We start from the raw sequence: 19782 nt of genomic DNA, 5'->3' as shown, positions 1-19782 counted from the left end.
TGAGCTAATAATGGAAGGCCACAGAGCTGAAACATGAACTCAGTTTCTCTCTCCATCAATGCTGCCTCACCTGCTGAGAGTTTTTCACTCCTTTACTGTCTTGCATGTGCTCAGGATATTCCAAAAGTATTCTACAGCCAGTGAATTACTTTAGAACTGCAGTCACTGTTGTTAGTGGGAAATCAGAGCTGCCAATCTGTGCACAGAAATATCTTGCAAACATCAAATGAGCAGTCATGATTTGAAGATGCCGGTGTTGGACTGGGGTGTACAAAGTTAAAAATCACACAACATCAGGTTATAGTCCAACAGGTTTAATTGGAAGCACTAGCTTTCGAAGCGCTGCTCCTTCACAACCACCTGATGAAGGAGCGGTGCTCCGAAAGCTAGTGCTTCCAATTAAGCCTGTTGGACTATAACCTGGTGTTGTGTGATCAAATGAGTAGTTATGCAGTTTTGGTTGAATTGTGAAATGTTGGCCAGGGCACTGGGATAGATTGCAAAAGATAAATAAACTCTTTTGGAGGATTGACAAAGGTACAAAGGTAAAATTATTTCCTTCCGTACTGTCAGCTTGAAGCTGAATAGTGTGCTTAAATTCTGGAAAATTCTCATATAGTACAGAAATGTGTGTTGAACCGGTAAATGGCATTGTAGATTTAAGATCATTCATGTTTATGTCACCAGTGCATCGTTCTAACACTCAACATTAACCCTCACCTTCAGGGGACAATCCCAGAGATTCATGCCATATTAAGAATGTCTTCAGTTCCAGATCAGAAGAGCTAATGTTGCAATAAGCAGCCAGGCAAGAACATTAATAGAGATCAGAATGTGGTGGGATATTAGGCTGATGGAAACTGGAGCCTCAGTGAGACTGAAATAAAACAAGGAGCTACCAATGCTAGAGATTTGAAATGAGAACAGAAACAAAAAATAAAAACTGAAACACAGTTTCTCCAGAGTGTCTAATCTATTGGACCAAAAGAATTTTAAAAATATTTTTGTTCAGTTGTGATTCTGCCATTCAGATGAATTCCTTGCACAAACTAACTGAAGCACAAGCTCATGTTCGGCTGCTTTCTAACAGTGACTGCACTTCACTGGTCTGGAAAGTGCTTTGGGTCCTCTGGAAGTCATGACAGGTGCTATATAAAGGCAAAGTCTTTCTTTTTTCTCATGATCTGGGCAGTGAATGCAAACTTTATTTCAGTTCAGGCACAGATGTTGGAAAAGATATTTATCCTCCCAATCTGGGCTTCAACCCAAATTCCAAACAGGAATTGTCAACGACCCAACTCATAGCACCACCTGCCATTCAGCCCCACACACCTTCAGACCTCCTGTGCCATTCAGTGCTGTGGTACCACTGATTGTCGCACATTTTATCCATACAGTGTTGGCATATTTCATTGCATTGGCATAAACCATAGGACCACGCCAAATAGTACATTTACCCATCATTGAAGAGTCAGAGATGCATAAATTCTTGACAGTTACTTGATGTCAAAGTTAAGAGCATCATAAATGGATTTACCTCAAATATGATTGTCTCTGAATGGGAGGCTCAAAATCAGAAACAAAACATAAATTTGGGAAAAGTCTTACACCAGTAAACAAATTGACCATTTTACAGACATTTCATCCAAAGATCCACAATTGTCACAAGGGAATACAGAAAAAAAACTCGAACACGTTCACAATAATGGCCCACAATGAAGAGATGGGGACACATTTTACGCTGCGTTTCTTTCTGGTAAGTGAAGTAAAAAGCAATTATTACAATTTCAGCATAAGCTATTTCACAGTGTGCTGCTGTTGCTAAATAAGGGCATTCAGTTTCTGCTTTATTTTCTGAACAGGTATAGAACATAGTTGATAGATGTTGCATTCTCTCCTCTGCAAACACATTAGCATTTGGCTGCCTTGCACACATAATGAATCTGAAGACATGAACAGAGACCATAACATATTGCACAACGTGCTCATGCTTGGTAATTTGCAGTATTTATATTCTGTTACTGCAATTCATCAATGCTCAGCGTGTGTCAGCCCTCCTATCTCCCACCACCCAGCTGGCTAGCAAGTCATTTACAAACCTGTCACAAACCCTCCTCTCAGTCTGAGACAAGTTTTACCCCCCCCCACCACATTCGCCATTTGTGTGGCTTCCCTTCTAGTCCTCCTTATATTCGGAATCCTCTGTCTGTCTTCTGAAATTTTAAATGTGTACTCACTTTCAAGATCATGTTAGCTCTCCAAAGTGAAAGACCACATTTGGTAGAGGGTACATTTGAAACCCCAGCCTGCCCATCCCTCAGAGTGGAAGTAGCTACAAGATCACAGCGCTCTCTCCCTGTCTATCCTCTCCATTTCACCTCCAGAACATGACAGAACATCTCACAAAACAAATGCCATTTTTTAAAAAATCTGTTCCGAGGATAAAGCACCCAGCATTATGTAAGTGGTTCAAATGTTGCCGGCACATTTATATAGACTTTTCAGATCAGAAGATTTCTTTCCCTGCAAGTGCTGCAAATGCGGTAGATAACCAGGTTGCATGTCCTGGAAGAAGCCCAGAAGCAAGAGTCTGGCTCCTTTAACCAAAGGGATTAAAAGATTAAGAACAAAACTGAGGAATCATGGAAAAGGAAGTGCAGCAAATTTATCAAATCAGGCCCTGAAGAAAAGATGAAATGTAAGGGTGGATTAACAGACAGAATAAATTGGCAAACTATTTTTGTTTTTTAAATTTTGCAGCCACTTAAATCTCCAACAACAATTTGATATCTGTGGGAATGAGACGTGACAGTACTGGGTCAGAGGCTGAGAGTATTGCAGAAGCATACATTTCCAAGGTATGCGCTGGGGGGGGGGTGTCTCTAGAGCACGTCTTGTTGAGGGATCCACCAGTGGGAAGATGGGAGTTCGCAGAGAGTCACTCTCCCACCCTTATTGCTGATCCCTTCCCTCTCCCCGTAACTCCCCCCTACTTCCCTTCCCTATGCTTAGCTCCCTCCTTGGCCAAGCTTTTGGCTGGTGTGGTACAGGCAGAAGACACCAGCTCCCCACTGCTGATGTTGGCTATAAAAACAACTTCAACCTTTGACTACAAAATCAGCCACTTCCCACTTGGGCTCGATTTTGAATCAGGAGGAGCAAGTTGAAGCCCACCCGGTTTACTTGGTTTGGGGCCTGGGCAGGGAGAGTGGGCATTGTACCTCAAAGTTCCCCTTTCCACATTGGGCATTCCACTACCCCTCCCTCAAAGTCTGCCACCCCCTGTGGAGGCCGTCAGCCCATCTCCAAACCCCTCAGCTCAGTCTCTCAATGGAGACCCAGAATCCTGTGGTCCTCTCCTTTGGGCCTCACTCCCTTCCCGGCCAGGAAAGCCCCCGACCGGGTCTGCCCTGATCTCCGGGGACCCAGCCCTGGCCATTGGAGCTGCCAAAGCTGAGGCAGAGTGCGTGCCAGACAAGTCCTGCCTGCAATCAACTAACACTTTTTGTAGTGTTAAATGGCATGGCCGCAGGGGAGCTGTGATCAGTGGGGGGATTCCTTCTCTGCCACATCTTTGGTTGGTGGGGGCAAACATTTCTGCCATCTGAAAAATCCTGCCCAAGTGGCACAAGACACAATGAGCTTGCAGTAGGCAGCCCAGACACCCATCCACTTGGTAACAGTTAATTGAGGTGGAGTATGGGTTGAATGGGAAATAAATCTTCCTCCACTCTACTATTCCTTTAAAAGAGCTCGATCTAATTGCATCGGTTTTTATTTTCACTTCCCCCACTTGCATTCTCCACTTGGAATTCTGAACTGCTTTGTACTCAAGTCCCAGGCCCCTGGATTGAGATTGCCAAATTTTCAGAGCCTGACGAGCTCTCTCGAGGAGAAAGCTGCTCACTTAGTTGTGCCAGTTTTCGACTCACATGCTGGAGGTGAAAGGACAGTTTTACTGCATTGTGCCCTTCAGCATCTATAATACTACACCGCACAATCAAACAGCAGTAAAGGAAAATATACACACTGTACAGCTGAACTGTAATTTTGTTTCAAGATAATGGTCGTTCTCACGTAAAACTTTAAATGTGAAGTCAATGATTTCTTACCATGAGATGCATCTTTCAAAGGTTTTTAAAAACAGAATCACCAACCCATTGCGGCTGATTGATTCATGAGACTTGTACCACCTGAAATGAAATGCGGACCATTTATTTAATGTGGGGAGTGTAACTCCTCCCATATGTACGCTTAAAGGAGTGCCCCCAAATTTCAAAGTCTATGTCTTCCTTCTTTACCAAAGAATAACTGTACACACATACACACGGATCGTAAATAAACATTGAGGACCACCAACGATTGCAGTTAACGCTCATATTTAGCCCGACGTGAGCTCTGGACCTTTAAAAAATTTTGCTGTGCTCTCCACAAGCACTTGGCGAACTACCAAGCAGTGGAGAGCACTTTGTCAGAACTCATGGGCGTCACTGTGTGTGACTTGGGCACCTTCCTTAAATCTGACTCGTTTGCATGCAGCCATTTGGTTCAGCCAATCTCTGTGTCATGCATGTATCTGGAAATCGACTCTTCTCTTGCTTCTGTTCAGTTGTATCTTCAACACCATTAGGCTTGCATGAGCACAGAACTTTCTGGAAACTCTTCTTGAAGTTGTCTGACAGGAACCCATAGAGCACAGGATTGGCGCAACTGTTGGCATAGGAGAGGACCACCACAAAGAAATATATTCCCACAGAAACGGGTTCCTCTGGCAAGGTGAAAATTAGATTAATAATATTCAGGATGTAAAATGGGAGCCAGCAAATTACAAACACAACTACGATGACGATAACCATTCTGGTGACCTTTCTCTCAGACTTTCTTCGTTTGGTTGATCCAACACGTAAACCAGAAGATTTAACTTTGATTATAATGAGTAGGTAACAGAGGCATATTATTAACAGTGGGCCAAAGAAGCCCAGAACTGCTGTGTATATGATAAAGGCTGCACTCCAAACTGACTTGGGCTCTGGCCAGTTAATGTTGCAAGTGTTAATGTCAGTTTGGACCTCGGAGTATATGATAACTGGAAGAACGACCACGATGGATGATATCCACACTGAAGCATTAATCATCTTGGCAATCCGTGGACAGCGCCATTTGGTGGATCTGATCGGGTGCACTACCGCAAGGTAGCGATCAATGCTCATGACGGTCAGGCAGAAGATGCTGGTGAACTGGTTAATGCCATCGACAGTCAGGACCAGCCTGCACATAAAGGATCCAAACGGCCAATAGCTCAAGGCATTTTGAGCAGCAATAAACGGCAGTCCAAGCATAAAGAGTTCATCTGCCACAGCTAGGTTCAGGATATAGATATTGGTCACTGTCTTCATCTTGGCATAGCATACAACAACATAGATAACTAGAGTATTCCCACTGAGACCTATTACACAAACAATGAAGTAAATTACAGGAAGCACAATGGTGCTGACACTCGACATGAATGGTTCTCCATGCGTCCCATTATGGGATTCATTCCTAAATGCCGAACCATTGATCTTCTCAGTGCTTTGTTCCCAGAGGGGGACAGTGGATATCTTTAGAGGCTCCATCTCTTGCAGTGTAGTCCTCAAGGTTTCACTCTGGACAAAACTGTACTCATGTCCAATGTGCCCCTAGGAAAAGAATGAAAGGAAATGTTGAAGGTTTGAAAGATGGAGAAAAAAACATTCCCTCTGGTGGAGGACATTCAGGACAAGGTAATATTCAGATCTAATTGATTGAATAGACTCAACTCACTGAATGGTCTATGTAAGAATTTTCCATTCGTTAAATGTTAACGTGAAGTGTATTTAATTCAATCCATACAGGATGTTGATTTAGTATATAACGCATGAGTGGCAAAGCTCCATACATCTATATCAAGTCTTCCTGGTGTTCAAAACATGCAATGGCTTTTGTTTTGATGGTGGAAACTTTTGTAAGTTTTTGGTGATCTAAACCCGAGGAAATGGGAGGTGACTTGTGACATTTGACTTTCGGGAAGAGAAGAGACTGACTGATGGGGAATGAAATAACGCTCCTGTCAAGTGATTGATTGCAAAACGCATATAGTTAAACTAACCGCATGTGGAGGAGAGGTCACTGTGCTGTCAGTTCACTCTCTATGTTCTGAACTGTACTCCTCATGTTGCATTCTGTTCATTCTCACAGCTCCTGGAGTTTCTTTGTGGAATCCTGAACGTATCCATTTTATGAGGTTGGACGCAATGGGATAACATTGGCAACCTCGTCAACCATGACTCGTGGACTCAAAACTCATTGCCACACCCTTGAGTATAACACCTAGGCCAATGTTCCAGTGCTGTACTGAGGCAATGCTATACAATCTGAAGTGCTGCCTTTCAGCTGAGATGTTAAACAAATGTTGAGAGATGTAAAAGATAACACATATTAAAACAATATGTGTGTGTAAATGGAGTCTGATCCAGGAGGTCAACTGCCTCCAGAGGGAAGTTGATAGATTCTCCCTGAAACAGGAAGAGGGAGTCAAACTCAGCTTTGAATTTGCCCACTGATGCACAGTTTACAGTATGTGGGTTTAACATTAACAAGAAGCTCAAATTAGGGCTACCACATCTCTATGGTATTGATCTAGAGATGACATTCCATGCTATGCATTCCATGATGTTGATGGGTAATGATTCCCAATGAGGAATTAATGATTCCGACAGTGATTTAATTTTCAATAAATTAGCAGTCATTACTGAGAATCTCTGAAGGCAGCAGTAAAGTAATCTGATCATTAGCTTATTTTTCAACTCATAACATTGTTTTAATCAGGAAATATCGCTATGAATAATTCAATACATGTAGCAAGTCTGTATGATTATCGATGGATCTGTCTTAAACAATGGGTCACTGTTTTGTACCGAATGAACCAGACATGGTTTTAACCACTTCAGAAGTAATGAGGCAAAAGCAGGCCAATTGCCTGAATATCTCAGTGAACTCCCTGCTTGTCTTTATCTGCAATTGAAATTCACTGTACTGTCCATTGCTGATGTGTCTGTAACATGAGGCATGGGTTTAATCTCATCCCTTTTTGAGAGGTTTGCCAGACTGATACCGGAAATGAAGGGGCTTCAGTTTACATGTAAAGACTTACAGCAGGGAAGAACATTGAGAAACGTTTCACTGGTGAGTAACCAAAGGACATATGTTTACGGGGAGCTGAGGAGAATCTTTTGAATGCAGTGGATTGTTATGACCTGGAATGCACAACCTAAATGAATGATAGTAACAGATCTAACAGTAATGTTCAAAAGGGAACTGGATATATTTTTGAAGGAGAACAACTTGTCAGGCTACGGGGTTGTGTTTGGGGATAGGGACTCTTTCAAACAGCTAGCACTGGCCCGATGGATCAAATGACCTTTCTTTACACTATAACTGATTGCCTACTGTTCATTTTTGGAAAATAAGACAATAAGATATGAAAGTGCATCATGTTTTAGTAAGGCTAAGTGACTCATACAAATTAGACTTACACATTTCTCAACTGTATTGAAGGGCAACTACAAATCACTGTGTGAAGGCCTACCTGGTTTGAATAGAAGATTTTGTCATCTGGGAACGCAGGAGAGTGGGGACCCAAAGACAATCTATTCCCCAATGTTTTTATCAAAATGTTTTACTAATTCTCACTTTAAATTGTATCTGCTGATATCTGAACTCGTCATCAAACTGAGAGAAAGTAACTGAGACAAAGGAATTATAATCATGTCTCATTATTTTCATGGCACTAGATTTGATTCTTCGTCCTTGATGCTGTCTGGTAGAGCAGATTTGTTGGAAACCTTCCCATTTATATCAAATAAATCTGAAAACCAATGGAAAGGAAAAAAACGTTGCATTTATGTCGCTGCTTCCATGACCTCAGGATGTCCCAGAAATGTAATCGGGGTTTTAACATAGGAAATGCACCAGCCAGTTTGTATATGAGGAGTTTTTAAAAACAACATTGAGGCCATGGAGCACTTGTTTTAGTTCTAAAGAAGGGTCAGTGGACCCAAAATGTTAACTGCTTTCTCTCCGTAGATGCTGTCAGATCTGCTGAGTCTCTCCAGCAATTTCTGCACTTACTTTAGTGATGTGTTAGTTGGAAGGCGAGTATCCATCAGATCACCAGGAGAAACTCCTCTGAACATTTGCGAAATGACACTATGGGATCTTTTGCGTCCACCTGAAAGGGCAGATTAAGCCTCAGTGTAATGGCTCATCCAAAAGGCAGTACCTCTGCCAGCCGGTGCAGTGCTCTCTGAATAATTATGATGTGCAGGTGCCTATGTTGGGCTGGAGTGGACTATGTCAGAAGGCGCACAACATGAGGTTAGTGTCCAACAGGTTTATTTGAAATCGCAAGCTTTTGGAGCGATGTTCCTTCAGTTGTTGGACTATAACCTGGTGTCATGTGACTTCTGACTCTGAGTAATTCAGGGAGACTTGTGCTTATTTAGATGTTTCAATCACACTTACACTTCTGAAGATACAAGCTTCGTTTGTCCGATCCTTCCTCAGAAGATAGCCTGCTTATACCAGGTACAAGTCTGGTAAACCTTCTCTGAATTGCCTCCAATATATTTACAGCCTTCCTTACACAAGGTGACCAATACAGCAGACTTTACTCCATTAATCAATTACTCAATTAATAATCTACCAGGCTTATTGAACAAATAGTAAAATGTGTGAAGGGGCACTGTATGGCATCAGTTGGTTCAACAGGACCTCAGTGCATTCCTGGAGATTGCTTATACCTTAAACTTTAACAATTCACATTTCTGCTGTTTGAAGCTTTACAAATCGAATTTGTCCTTGTGGGCGTATAGCGTCTAAAGCTCTATATTTGACAAACTTCATAATAATGGATTGCTCTGTCTCTATGTTCCAAAGTTATTAAACACAGAGATGTCGCTTTTCCTTTGAGACATTAAATCGAGTCTCCCATCTGCCCTCTCAAATGGATGGGCAAGATCTACTTGAGGGGTAACCTGATGGAGATTTATTAAATCATGAGGGGCATAGATAAGGTGAATAGCAAAGGTGTCTTCCCCAGGGTGGGGGAGTTCAAAACTAGGAGGCATATTTTTAAGGTGAGAGGAGAAAGTTTTAAAAAGGACATGACAGCAACTTTGTTTACACAGAGAGTATTTCGTGTGTGGAATGAACTGTCAGAGGAAATGGTGGATACGGGTACAGTTACAACATTCTAAAAACATTTGGATAGGAAACATTTGGAGGAATATGGGCCAAACACAGGCAAGTGGGACTAGTTTAGTTTAGTTTAGGAACATGGTCAGTGTGGACTAGTTGAACTGTTTCCATGCTGTATAATTCTGTGAATCTATGGTCAGGTATACACAAGAACTCTGTGGGAAACCTGGGAAGTGATTACTGGGTCTCTTGCTGAGATGTTTGTATCATTGATAATCACAGGTAAGGTGCTGGAAGATTGGAGGTTGGCTAACATGTGCCACTGTTTAAGAAGGGTGGTAAGGACAAGCTAGGGAACTATAGACTAGTGAGCTGGACGTCAGTGGTGAGTAAGTTGTTGGAGGGAATACCGAGGGAGAGGATGTGCATGTATTTGGAAAGGCAAAGACTGATTAGGGATAGTCAAAATGGCTTTGTGCGTGGGAAATCATGTCTCACAAAAACTTGATTGAGTTTTTTTGAAGAAGTAACAAAGAAGATTGATGAGGGCAGAATGGTGGAAGTGATCTATATGGACTTCAGTAAGGCGTTCGACAAGGTTCCCCATGGGAGACTTGTTAGCAAGGTTAGATCTCATGGAATACAGGGAGAACTAGCCATTTGGATACAGAACTGGCTCAAAGGTAGAAAACTGGAGGCCTGTGAGCAGTGGAGTGCCAGAAGGATCGGTGCTGGGTCCACTACTTTTCGTCATTTATATACATGATTTGGATGTGAGCATAAGAGGTATAGTTAGTAAATTTACAGATGACACCAAAATTGGAGGTGTCGTGGACAGCAAAGAAGGTTACCTCAGATTACAATGGGATCTTGATCAGATGGGCCAATGGGCTGAGAAGTGGCAGATGGAGTTTAATTCAGATAAATGCAAAGTGGTGCATTTTGGGAAAGCAAATCTTAGCAGGACTTATACACTTAATGGTAAGGTCCTAGGGAGTGTTGCGGAACAAAGAGACCTTGGAGTGCAGGTTTATAGCTCCTTGAAAGTGGAGTCGCAGATAGACAGGATAGTTAAGAAGGCATTTGGTATGCTTTCCTTTATTGGTCAGAGTACTGAGTACAGGAGTTGGGAGGTCATGTTGCGGCTGTACAGGACATTGGTTAGGCCACTGTTGGAATATTGCATGCAATTCTGGTCTCCTTCCTATCGGAAAGATGTTGTGCAACTTGAAAGGGTTCAGAAAAGATTTACAAGGATGTTGCCAGGGTTGGAAGATTTGAACTATAGGGAGAGGCTGAACAGGCTGGGGCTGTTTTCCCTGGAGCGTCGGAGGCTGAGGGGTGACCTTACAGAGGTTTATAAAATCATGAGGGGCATGAATAGGATAAATAGGCAAAGTCTTTTCCCTGGGGTGGGGAAGTCCAGAGCTAGAGGGCACAGGCTTAGGGTGAGAGGGGAAAGATATAAAAGAGACATAAGGGGCAACTTTTTCACACAAAGGGTGGCATGTGTATAGAATGAGCTGCCAGAGGAAATGGTGGAGGTTAGTACAATTGTGACATTTAAAAGGCATTTAAAAGGAAGGGTTTGGAGGGATATGGGCTGGGTGGACTAGATTGGGTTGGGATATCTGATCGGCATGGATGAGTTTGACTGAAGGGTCTGTTTCCATGCTGTACATCTCTACGACTCTAAGCTGCAGAGATGTTTGCTCAAGGGCCCTGACAAATAGGTACCTCTCAAGCAACAATGCAGACACAATATTTTTAGTCATTATGACATTGTTGTTTGCGGGGGGTTCCTGTGTACAAATTGACTCATGTTTCTTCTACATTACAACAGTGACTACATTTCAAAAATCCTCCTTTGGCTGCAAAGTATTTTGGACATCCTAGGTTTGTACATCAAAAGCAAACATTTTTTTTCGATGCAAGACTTACTTAGTAAGTAATATTAAGATATTACCATAGGCTCAGTGTTAAAGGGGGAAGAATTGATAAGAGTCTTGCTCCTGACTGATCAGTACTGTTTCCTTAAGAAGTGCATATGTGTAGTTGTCAGGTGGATGATATCTGGAGCTGGCTACAATGTACACTAGGCTGTCAGTGCTCAAACCAAGTTTGTTGCACTGTGAAGTCTCTTCAAAGGATGCCCACTTTGAAGAAATTTTCTGCCTCCCTCAGACATGCACTCAGTGAGTCCCTTTCTCACTGCCACAACACTGTGACCTCCTCAGCCCTCCAGCTCTTCGACTGCATGATGCACCACCTTGCTCCCCCTTCATTTGCAGCTCCCCCAACACCCACCCCCAGTCCTGAAGAAGGGTTACACTCGAAACGCTGACTTCTCCATCTCCTGGAGCTGCCTGGCTTGCTGTGTTCGTCCAGCCTCCTGCTTGTCTACTTTGGACTCCAGCACCTGCAGGTTTTTTGCCTCTAACCTGGCTTACCACAAGGCTGCTAGTGTCCATGAGGAAACAAAAACAACATAAATCATTCAATTTCTAACAGTCAATCTGCTCTAATACTGCTCCATCAATGCTAACCCACTGAACTGGACATAACAGTGTAAGTAAAGGCATTGAGGTATTAGAAATAATGTCGCTAATTGGTTAGACACCCAAAAAAATTGATGCAATATTCAGCCAATTGTGCATAGTTTCGATATTGTCGATGAACTTGGGAATAAGTGGCTAAATTCATACAGTTCATGCTAAATGATTACCTAAAGATAAAGTGACCCATTGTAGTAGAAGGCATAGTGTCTGCAAAACCAATCTGAGTTGCTCTATGCTATACGTACAGTCCCATACAAACATGATAAATAGCAGATAAGGACATTAAAGCTTGGAAAAGCAGTATCACAAATGTGCTACATTTATCAAACCATTCCTTTATCTCCCTTTTTACATTTTTCATTTTAAAACATTCACAGAGATGAATGCCTAGTCATTTTCTTGCACACCAGGTGTTCATGTAAAATTCAAAAGTGGACTTTACACTTGGACAAGTGCTGGTGAAGTCCCACCACTGAATCATCAAATCAAACCCAGCTGACAGGAGCAAGTCCCAACACCATCCTGCATTCCCTATCCATCTCAGTACCAACACTGTCCTGCATTCCCTATCAACCCCACTCCCAACATTGTCCCACATTCCCCATCCATCCCAGTCCCAACACCGTCCCACATTCCCTATCCAGCCCAATCCCAACACCGTCCAACATTCCCTATCCACCCCAGTCCCAACACTGTCCTGCATTCCCTATTCATCCCAATCCTGACACTGTCCCACATTCCCTATCCACCCCACTCCCAACAATGTCCAGCATTCCCTATCCATCACAATCTCAACTGTCCCACATTTCCTATCCACCCCAATCCCAACACCATCCTACATTCCCTATCCATCCCAGCTAACCACCTCAATCCCAACATCATCCCGCATTCCCTATCCACCCCAATCCCAACACTGTCCTGCATTCCCTATTCATCCCAATCCCAACACTGTCCCGCATTCCCTGTCCATCCCAATCCGAACAGCGTCCCGCATTCCCTCTCCATTCCAGTCCCAACACCGTCCTGCATTCCCTACATTTCCTATTCGGCTCCGAGCTAACATTGGGCTGCAGCAGCTGACGATGTGAGTGTAAGGACCTATCCTTTCTGACTGGCTAATAACGCTGCCACTAGTGAAAGCTAACACTGACGGAAAGGAACAAGAGCAGTTCACTCCCCGAGCTGGTCGACCTGCAGAGAGGTGTCTGGAGCGCTGCCGTCTCCACCCCTGGACCTAACCCTTTACCTACTGGAATAATTGAACACAGTCAGAATACGAATAGACTTAAAGTCTTTTAACAGAACAATGACCCCGAAAAGTCCCTGTAACCTGATGTCAGTGTTAGATTCTCTGCTCACTCCTGACCTGCTCTCGGTATCTGAGTTAGCATTCCACAACGTCCCCATCAGCATCAAGTCTGGGTCAGATTCTTTAAAACAGCAATCCCGTTCAAATCAAACCTTCACTCCCCCTTTTTTTAAATAGTTGACTGGGAAGGTAATTGGCAAATACAAACTGGCCTCCTGACAGTCCAAATCAAACTTACAGGGTGCTGCAGAAACGTGAGTGAGCAGAGAAATGAAACCTGGTGCGGTAACTCGGACTCTTCCACCTCAGTCAGCTCCTCATGATGAGAGAATGGAACAGCACAAAATGAGGCCGTTCAGCCCATCTGCCGGCTCTTTGGACGAGCTAACCTCCCCTTCCTGTTCCAATGCGGTTTGCAAATGCGGGCTCCTTCAGTATTTAAGCATCCCCCCCCCCTTCTTTTTGAAGTTATTAAACAAAAGCCAGCAGTCCAGGTTTATTTTAACAGCAACTTTTCCCTCTCTAGTGATCCCACCAGAATTTAGCAAGCTGACAGCCTGAAGTGAAATGGAGTGACATACACTGACCACTCTGTTCAATGTTAAAACACTGGAACAACTCTCCTATGTCTGCACGTAACATGTGGTCGGCACAGAAATGCTAATTCGTTTGAACTTAACATGAACACATTTCCCCCTCATCGGTCCGCGTCTCCTGTTATTTTACCTGTTGGGTTATTTCCAGCATATCTGCCATCCAATCGTGAAGGTTGGAGATCTGGGATTGCAAAAGATCCGGCAGCAGTGTGCAGGGCAGCGAGGGTTTTCAGTAAAGCTCTTGACCTTTAAACTGGCTTCAGAAAGGTGTTCCAGGACAGTAAGGGGGGGTTGAGCAATAGATCCAAGGGGCTGGTTACAGACAGCTAGCCGGAGACAGCAGCCCTTACTGCCTCGTAGTGCTGTGTTATTCTAAACGAGTTTACAGAATCTCTGAGTTCCTGTCTCAGGCACTCGCTGACGAAGAGAGAGAGAGAGAGAGAGGCATTGGCTGCAGTCAGTGTGTGTGTGTATGTTGGGAGGGGGAGTCTCGGATCTGATGCACTCCCCTCCCCAAACGAACTGTCGAATCAGTAGATGGTGGTGTGTATGAGTCACTGAGGAACAGAAGCACTACATGTGGCACACAGCCTCTCAGCTCTCACAGATACAACCGGGTCCATGCATCAGCCATTATATAGATTCAAATGTGCCCGTTAACCCGTGACTGAATGTGAGAAGTGATTATGGGTGCTCCTTTACTGAATGACATGTCCCCAAACCCTTGAGTTTTCCATTTGGGACAGAACTGCAGACACACTGGAACACGCATGTTCCCTCGCTCCTGAACTCAGGAGCAGTGCTCCGTGTAGGTCTCGCCCCCCTCCCTGCAGGGGGGCACCGCACTGCCCGCTCCCTCTCACTTGCAGGCCCAACTCTGCATCCAACCAGGTCTTCGGTTCCACAGAGGCTGAAATGTAATGTTTGGGGTGGGGGTCAGTGACGGGCCCGTGCTCTCCGCCTGTATGTTTGTCCAGACAAAAACACAGGTAAGTCAGCTCCTCTCCTCCCCAGGATCAATCACTGCAATAATAATGTACAAACCACAATTGCAATCATTTATTCCCACACCCCCTATGGCGCAGTATTAGACCAATTTTGAAGTCTGAGCGCTATAGTACGATGGTTGTTTATAATGGGGGGGGGGGGGGGATCTTACTTTGAATAGAACATCTCCCGGAACCGCGATAAAATAGTTTTGGAAATGTAGTCATTGTTACAAACGTATTAACCTAATGCTGGTCATTTCCACCCCTGACTATAAATGGGGTGCAGCTTCACTGTAACCGAGTGTTATTAAAAAAAACTTGAATTCCACTAAAAAGGAGTGAGGTTTGATGTTAAAGTGTATTAACATTTGGAAACTGCGCCATCAGTTCGTTTTTATATATTAAAAAAAGCGCGGTCTAAGCTGAAAACTTTCCTCAACCACATTCTACACGCAAGGGAACGAGCTTTTATCCTCCTGTTTTAAACTAAAGGAAATGATGAACAATGTTCACCAACAATATAAAGAGCCGGGGTACAGGCAGCGCCGGAGACCCGGGCAGGGTGGTTTTATTATTATTTTACCGCCCGCTCAGTGTTGAGTGAGAGACACCATCTGTCCTGGGATCGTTTGCGAACTGGAACAGATCAGTGTCTCAGACAAACAATAGCTCCCTCTGGCGACATAGCAATCAGTCTGGGCCACAGAGAGGGGAGGAGACGGAGACGAGAACTAACGTGTTTCAAACAGGAGGGTCAGCGATTGCCGTGTGGGCGCTCGCATTACCGTCATTGATTGTACATCCCTAGTTGCTCTCGTGAGGGTGGGCCGTCTTCTCGAATTTAAAAAAAAAGCAAAGGCCTGCGCATGCTGCAAATCAGTTCTTCAACTGTTGCAGCTCTTGGGAAGGAGCTTTCACAGGGTTAACAGCAAGGGAGTTCCAAAAGGGTTAAATCTATGCAAGCCATAGTGTGTGAACACGAGAGGAACTTTGGGTTTGTGGTTTCCCCCCCCCCCCCTTTGCTGTCTCTAGGTGCAGAAGGAAGAGCTTTGGAATATACTATCGATGAATCCGGGGCAAAGTTCCACTGAAGATCTTTCAATCACTGTGCCCTGGGATTGGACGCAATGGAGGTGGTGAATGCAATGTTAATGTGCCAAACTGTTTTGTACTGGTTAATGTCAGTGCCATCCAGACATTGTTATTTGTATTTATAATGTGATTCATCACATTTCAGAACTGAGCTAATGGGAAGTGCACTGACATTCCTATCTTCTCAAGGATACGATAACAAAGACAGTGTCACTTAATCTGGTATTCAGAGGAGCTAATTATTGGAAAGTGACAAGATACTATCTTTATTTTGGCAACAAACTCCATTCCTTCACCACCATTTCCAAACCTGACAACTGACTTTAGCTGAGCTAGATTTTCATGTTGTGTTTGGTCCTGACAGCATTTATCAATCACATATCCATTCTGCCGTGAAACCTCATTCACCTCTAATTCTGACCTTGCCTCAGCTCATCTGCTGCTCATCTTTGACTTTGTTAACTTTGAACATGTTTGTGTCATTGCTGTCTTGGCCAGTCTCTCAGCCATCACCTGCCTCAAACTGTTTCAATCTCATCCAAAACTCTGCTGCCCTTCTTTGCACTTGTTCAGAGCTCCTTTCTTGAGGAATGGCTGTCCTGTGCAGATTCAGGTCTGATAGTGCCTTGCTATTATCTTGCTTTTCAAATTCCTCCATGGTCTCATCCTGGATCTCCACCTGACCCACAACCCTCCAGGATCTCCATGCTAACCTAATTCTAGACTTTTGATTGTCCCAGATTTTAACTGGAGCCTCTGTGTACACCTTCACTGGCCCTAAACTCTGAAATTCCCTCCCTAACCATCTCTACATTTCACTTTCTCTTTTGTCTGTTTAAGATTCTTTAAGTCTAATATCTTAAAGTCTCAGATTACAACAGGATCTTGATCAGATGGGCCAATGGGCTGAGAAGGAGCAGATTGAGTAGGTAAAAACTCTAATCTAGAAAGTGGCAGATTGAGTTTAATTTAGATAAATGTGAGGTGCTGCATTTTGGGAAAGCAAATCTTAGCAGGACTTATACACTTAATGGTAAGGTCCTAAGGAGTGTTGCTGAACAAAGAGAACTTGCAGTGCAGGTTCATAGCTCCTTGAAAGTGGAGTCTCAGGTAGATAGGATAGTGAGGAAGGCGTTTGGTATGCTTTCCTTTATTGGTCAGAGTACTGAGTATAGGAGTTGGGAGGTCATGTTGCGGCTGTACAGGACATTGGTTCGGCCACTGTTGGAATATTGCGTCTCCTTCCTGTCGGAAAGATGTTGTGAAACTTGAAAGGATTCAGAAAAGATTTACAAGGATGTTGCCAGGGTTGGAGGATTTGAGCTACAGGGAGAGGCTGAATAGGCTGGGGCTGTTTTCCCTGGAGCGTCGGAGGCTGAGAGGTGATGTTATCGAGGTTTATAAAATCATGAGGGGCATAGATAAGATAAATAGACAAAGTCTTTTCCCTGGGCTGGGGGAGTCCAGAACTAAAGGGAGGTTTAGGGTGAGAAGGGAAAGACATAAAAGAGACCCAAAGAGACACAGAGGGTGGCACGTGTATGGAATGAGTTGCCAGAGGAAGTGGTGGAGGCTGGTACAATTGCAATATTTAAAAGGCATCTAGATGGGTATATGAATAGGAATGGTTTGGAGGGATATGGGCCAGGTGGGACTAGATTGGGTTGGGATATCTGGTAGACATGGACGGGTTGGACCAAAGGGTCTGTTTCTGTGCTGTACATCTCTATGACTCTACCTCTTTAAGTATAAGGTAACAGAACTGCTGAGCAAAACCTTGCTCATTATCAAAAATGTATTTATTACTAATACAATTGCTAAGCATGTCGAGACATTTTGCTACATCAAAGGCATTATCTAAACGCATGTAGTTGTTGGATAGATAAACAGGACAACCTTTTCTGAACAACACAAGGTGAATGGTCAGTTTGAAGTGAGGATTGATTACACACTTTGAAGTTGCTGTGTTATGACTGTATGATTTGGGGTCAGTCTGGGGTTGAGTATTAGCATTTGACTTCCTAATGTTGTCCAGGTTAATAACGATCAATCTGCTGTATATTATATGTCAATAAGACACAGGATGCAGCACACTGAGTACTGGTGCCTGCTTCTCACCTTCCTGAGACATTATTATAAAGCTCTCCACTTGTGCCAGTCTGTAAAATGCTCCTTTAGAATCTGCCACTTATGTTTTTAAAAATGTTTTGGGTTGCCCAAGTACTGCTATTTGCTTTCCCTTTGCTTCCCTTTCCTCCAGAATTGCAACTTGTCAATGACAGTCCTCATCTCCAAGTCCCCCAACTGCTTTGTTCCCCCTATCCCTGCATTTCTCTCTAATCCTATGACATATCACATCTCCACTGGTCTTCTGGCTTAGGTCCACTGTCCTCCATTCTCTCCCAGTGATATACATCGCTCCCCAGCCTGCTGTCTTAGAGCAACCTTTATATGACTTAAAATATGTTGGGTGGCATGGTGACTCAATGATTAGCACTGCTGCCTCACAGCGCCAGGGACTCGAGTTCAATCCCAGCCTTGGGTAAATGTCTGTGTGGAGTCTGTCCATTTTCCATGTATCTGTGTGGGTTTCCTCCCACAGTCCAAAGATGGGCAGGTTAGGTGGATTGGCTATGGTAAATTGTCCATAGTGTCCAGGGATGTGCAGACTAGGTGGGTTAGCCATGGGAAATGAGGGAGTTGGGTCTGAGTGGGATGCTCTTTGGAGGGTTGGTATGAACTGAATGAGCTGCTTCCACACTGTAGGGGTTGTATTGGACAAGTGGTAAACAAAAGATGCCTCTCTCTCCTTCATTTTGTCAGTAATATTTTCTGAGACCGATGTTTATAGGTTCAAGTCCCAGCACAAATCTAGGTCCACATTCCCAGTGCAATATTGGAGGCACACCATTCAAATGATGCTCCAATGAGCTCTCAAGTAGACATCAGAGATCTCATAGCAGGGGAGTTTTCCATGGAATCCTCATTAATATGTATCCATGAACTATCATCAAACATGACATACACTAATCATTTCATTTCTGAATCTATGGCGTTTGCAAATTAACTTGCAGTGTATTCTACATTACAAAGTGACTACACTTCAAAAGTTCTTTGTTGACGTTATACCTCTTGAGATATCCTGAGGTGGTGAAATATACTGTAGAGATTCTTTCTTATTTCTTTACCATTGCATAGTTTGAAAAATTCATGTGCAGAGTATTATTTGATAGGTGCATGTTCATGTTTTTAATGACTTTAGCTGAGGGTAACTTTGAGGTGATAGTCCTGATGGTGTTCATGAACATGTTTACTCAGTGATTGCTTCTCTCTAGATTCAGTTGCTTATAGCTTTAGGGCTATGTTTACAATGTATTCCTTTGCTATTTATTTTGTATGTTTTACATTTCCATAAACATTTCAAAACCACTAACTGGTTGTAAATGTAGTGCCATACACTTTATTATGAATCAGAATTGAAAATTACATTTTTGCAACCAGAAGATTATCCCTCGGAGTTAAACTCTCCCCTCAAGTTACTTTCAGCGGGAATTGGAAGATCTAACTCTATTTTTGACCATCAATCTGATCCCTGAAGCTGAGATATATTGATGGTGTGTTTGTCCTTGTGATCAGCTTCCAACAATTATCGGTCTATCATCAAGACTGTAGACTTTCACCTGGAGAACATTACTCAATTTTGATCTTTGCTCAGCTCATCTGCAGCTGAAATCCTGATCCATTCCTTTGTAACGTCTAGACCCGTCTATTACAAAGCTCTTTGGTCTGGCCTCCCATCTTCCCCTCTCTATAAACCCTGTGCTCTTAACTCAGTCTAAATCTTGTTCACCCATCACCTTTTGTTGATTTGTACAGGCATCCAGGCTCTCACTTTAAATCTTTCATCCTGTTTTTAAATCCTTCCCTAATGTCACCCTCTCCGGCTTGAGAAGCCTTTGGTACCTCCAGTTCAGGTATCTGTCTCATTCCCAATTTTAATTTCTGTACTATTGTTGGCAATT

At 43.4% G+C, this 19782-nt stretch overlaps 1 protein-coding gene across 1 annotated transcript; it reads right to left on the bottom strand.

Moving 5' to 3' along the window:
- Positions 1-389: 389 nt before the first annotated feature.
- On the bottom strand, positions 390-14292 carry LOC122560786 (somatostatin receptor type 5-like). The gene is made up of 2 exons (XM_043711871.1): positions 13810-14292; positions 390-5678 (listed from the first exon to the last, which is right to left on the bottom strand). The coding sequence occupies exons 1-2, from the start codon at positions 13837-13839 to the stop codon at positions 4515-4517; spliced, it is 1194 nt and encodes a 397-aa protein (XP_043567806.1). The 5' UTR covers positions 13840-14292; the 3' UTR covers positions 390-4514.
- Between the last annotated feature and the right edge of the window lie 5490 nt (positions 14293-19782).

The sequence above is a fragment of the Chiloscyllium plagiosum genome, chromosome 21, assembly GCF_004010195.1.
Source record: "Chiloscyllium plagiosum isolate BGI_BamShark_2017 chromosome 21, ASM401019v2, whole genome shotgun sequence".
Taxonomy (NCBI): Eukaryota; Metazoa; Chordata; class Chondrichthyes; order Orectolobiformes; family Hemiscylliidae; genus Chiloscyllium; species Chiloscyllium plagiosum.
Note: the sequence above shows the minus strand (reverse complement) of the source record. Positions and strands in the feature narration are given on the sequence as shown.

Coding starts and splice junctions, on each gene's coding strand:
- LOC122560786 (XM_043711871.1), bottom strand. CDS start 13,839: ATGGCAGATATGCTGGAAATAACCCAACAG. Junction 5,679..13,809: donor TGCTGGAAATAACCCAACAG/GTAAAATAACAG, acceptor TTCTTTTCCTAG/GGGCACATTGGACATGAGTA.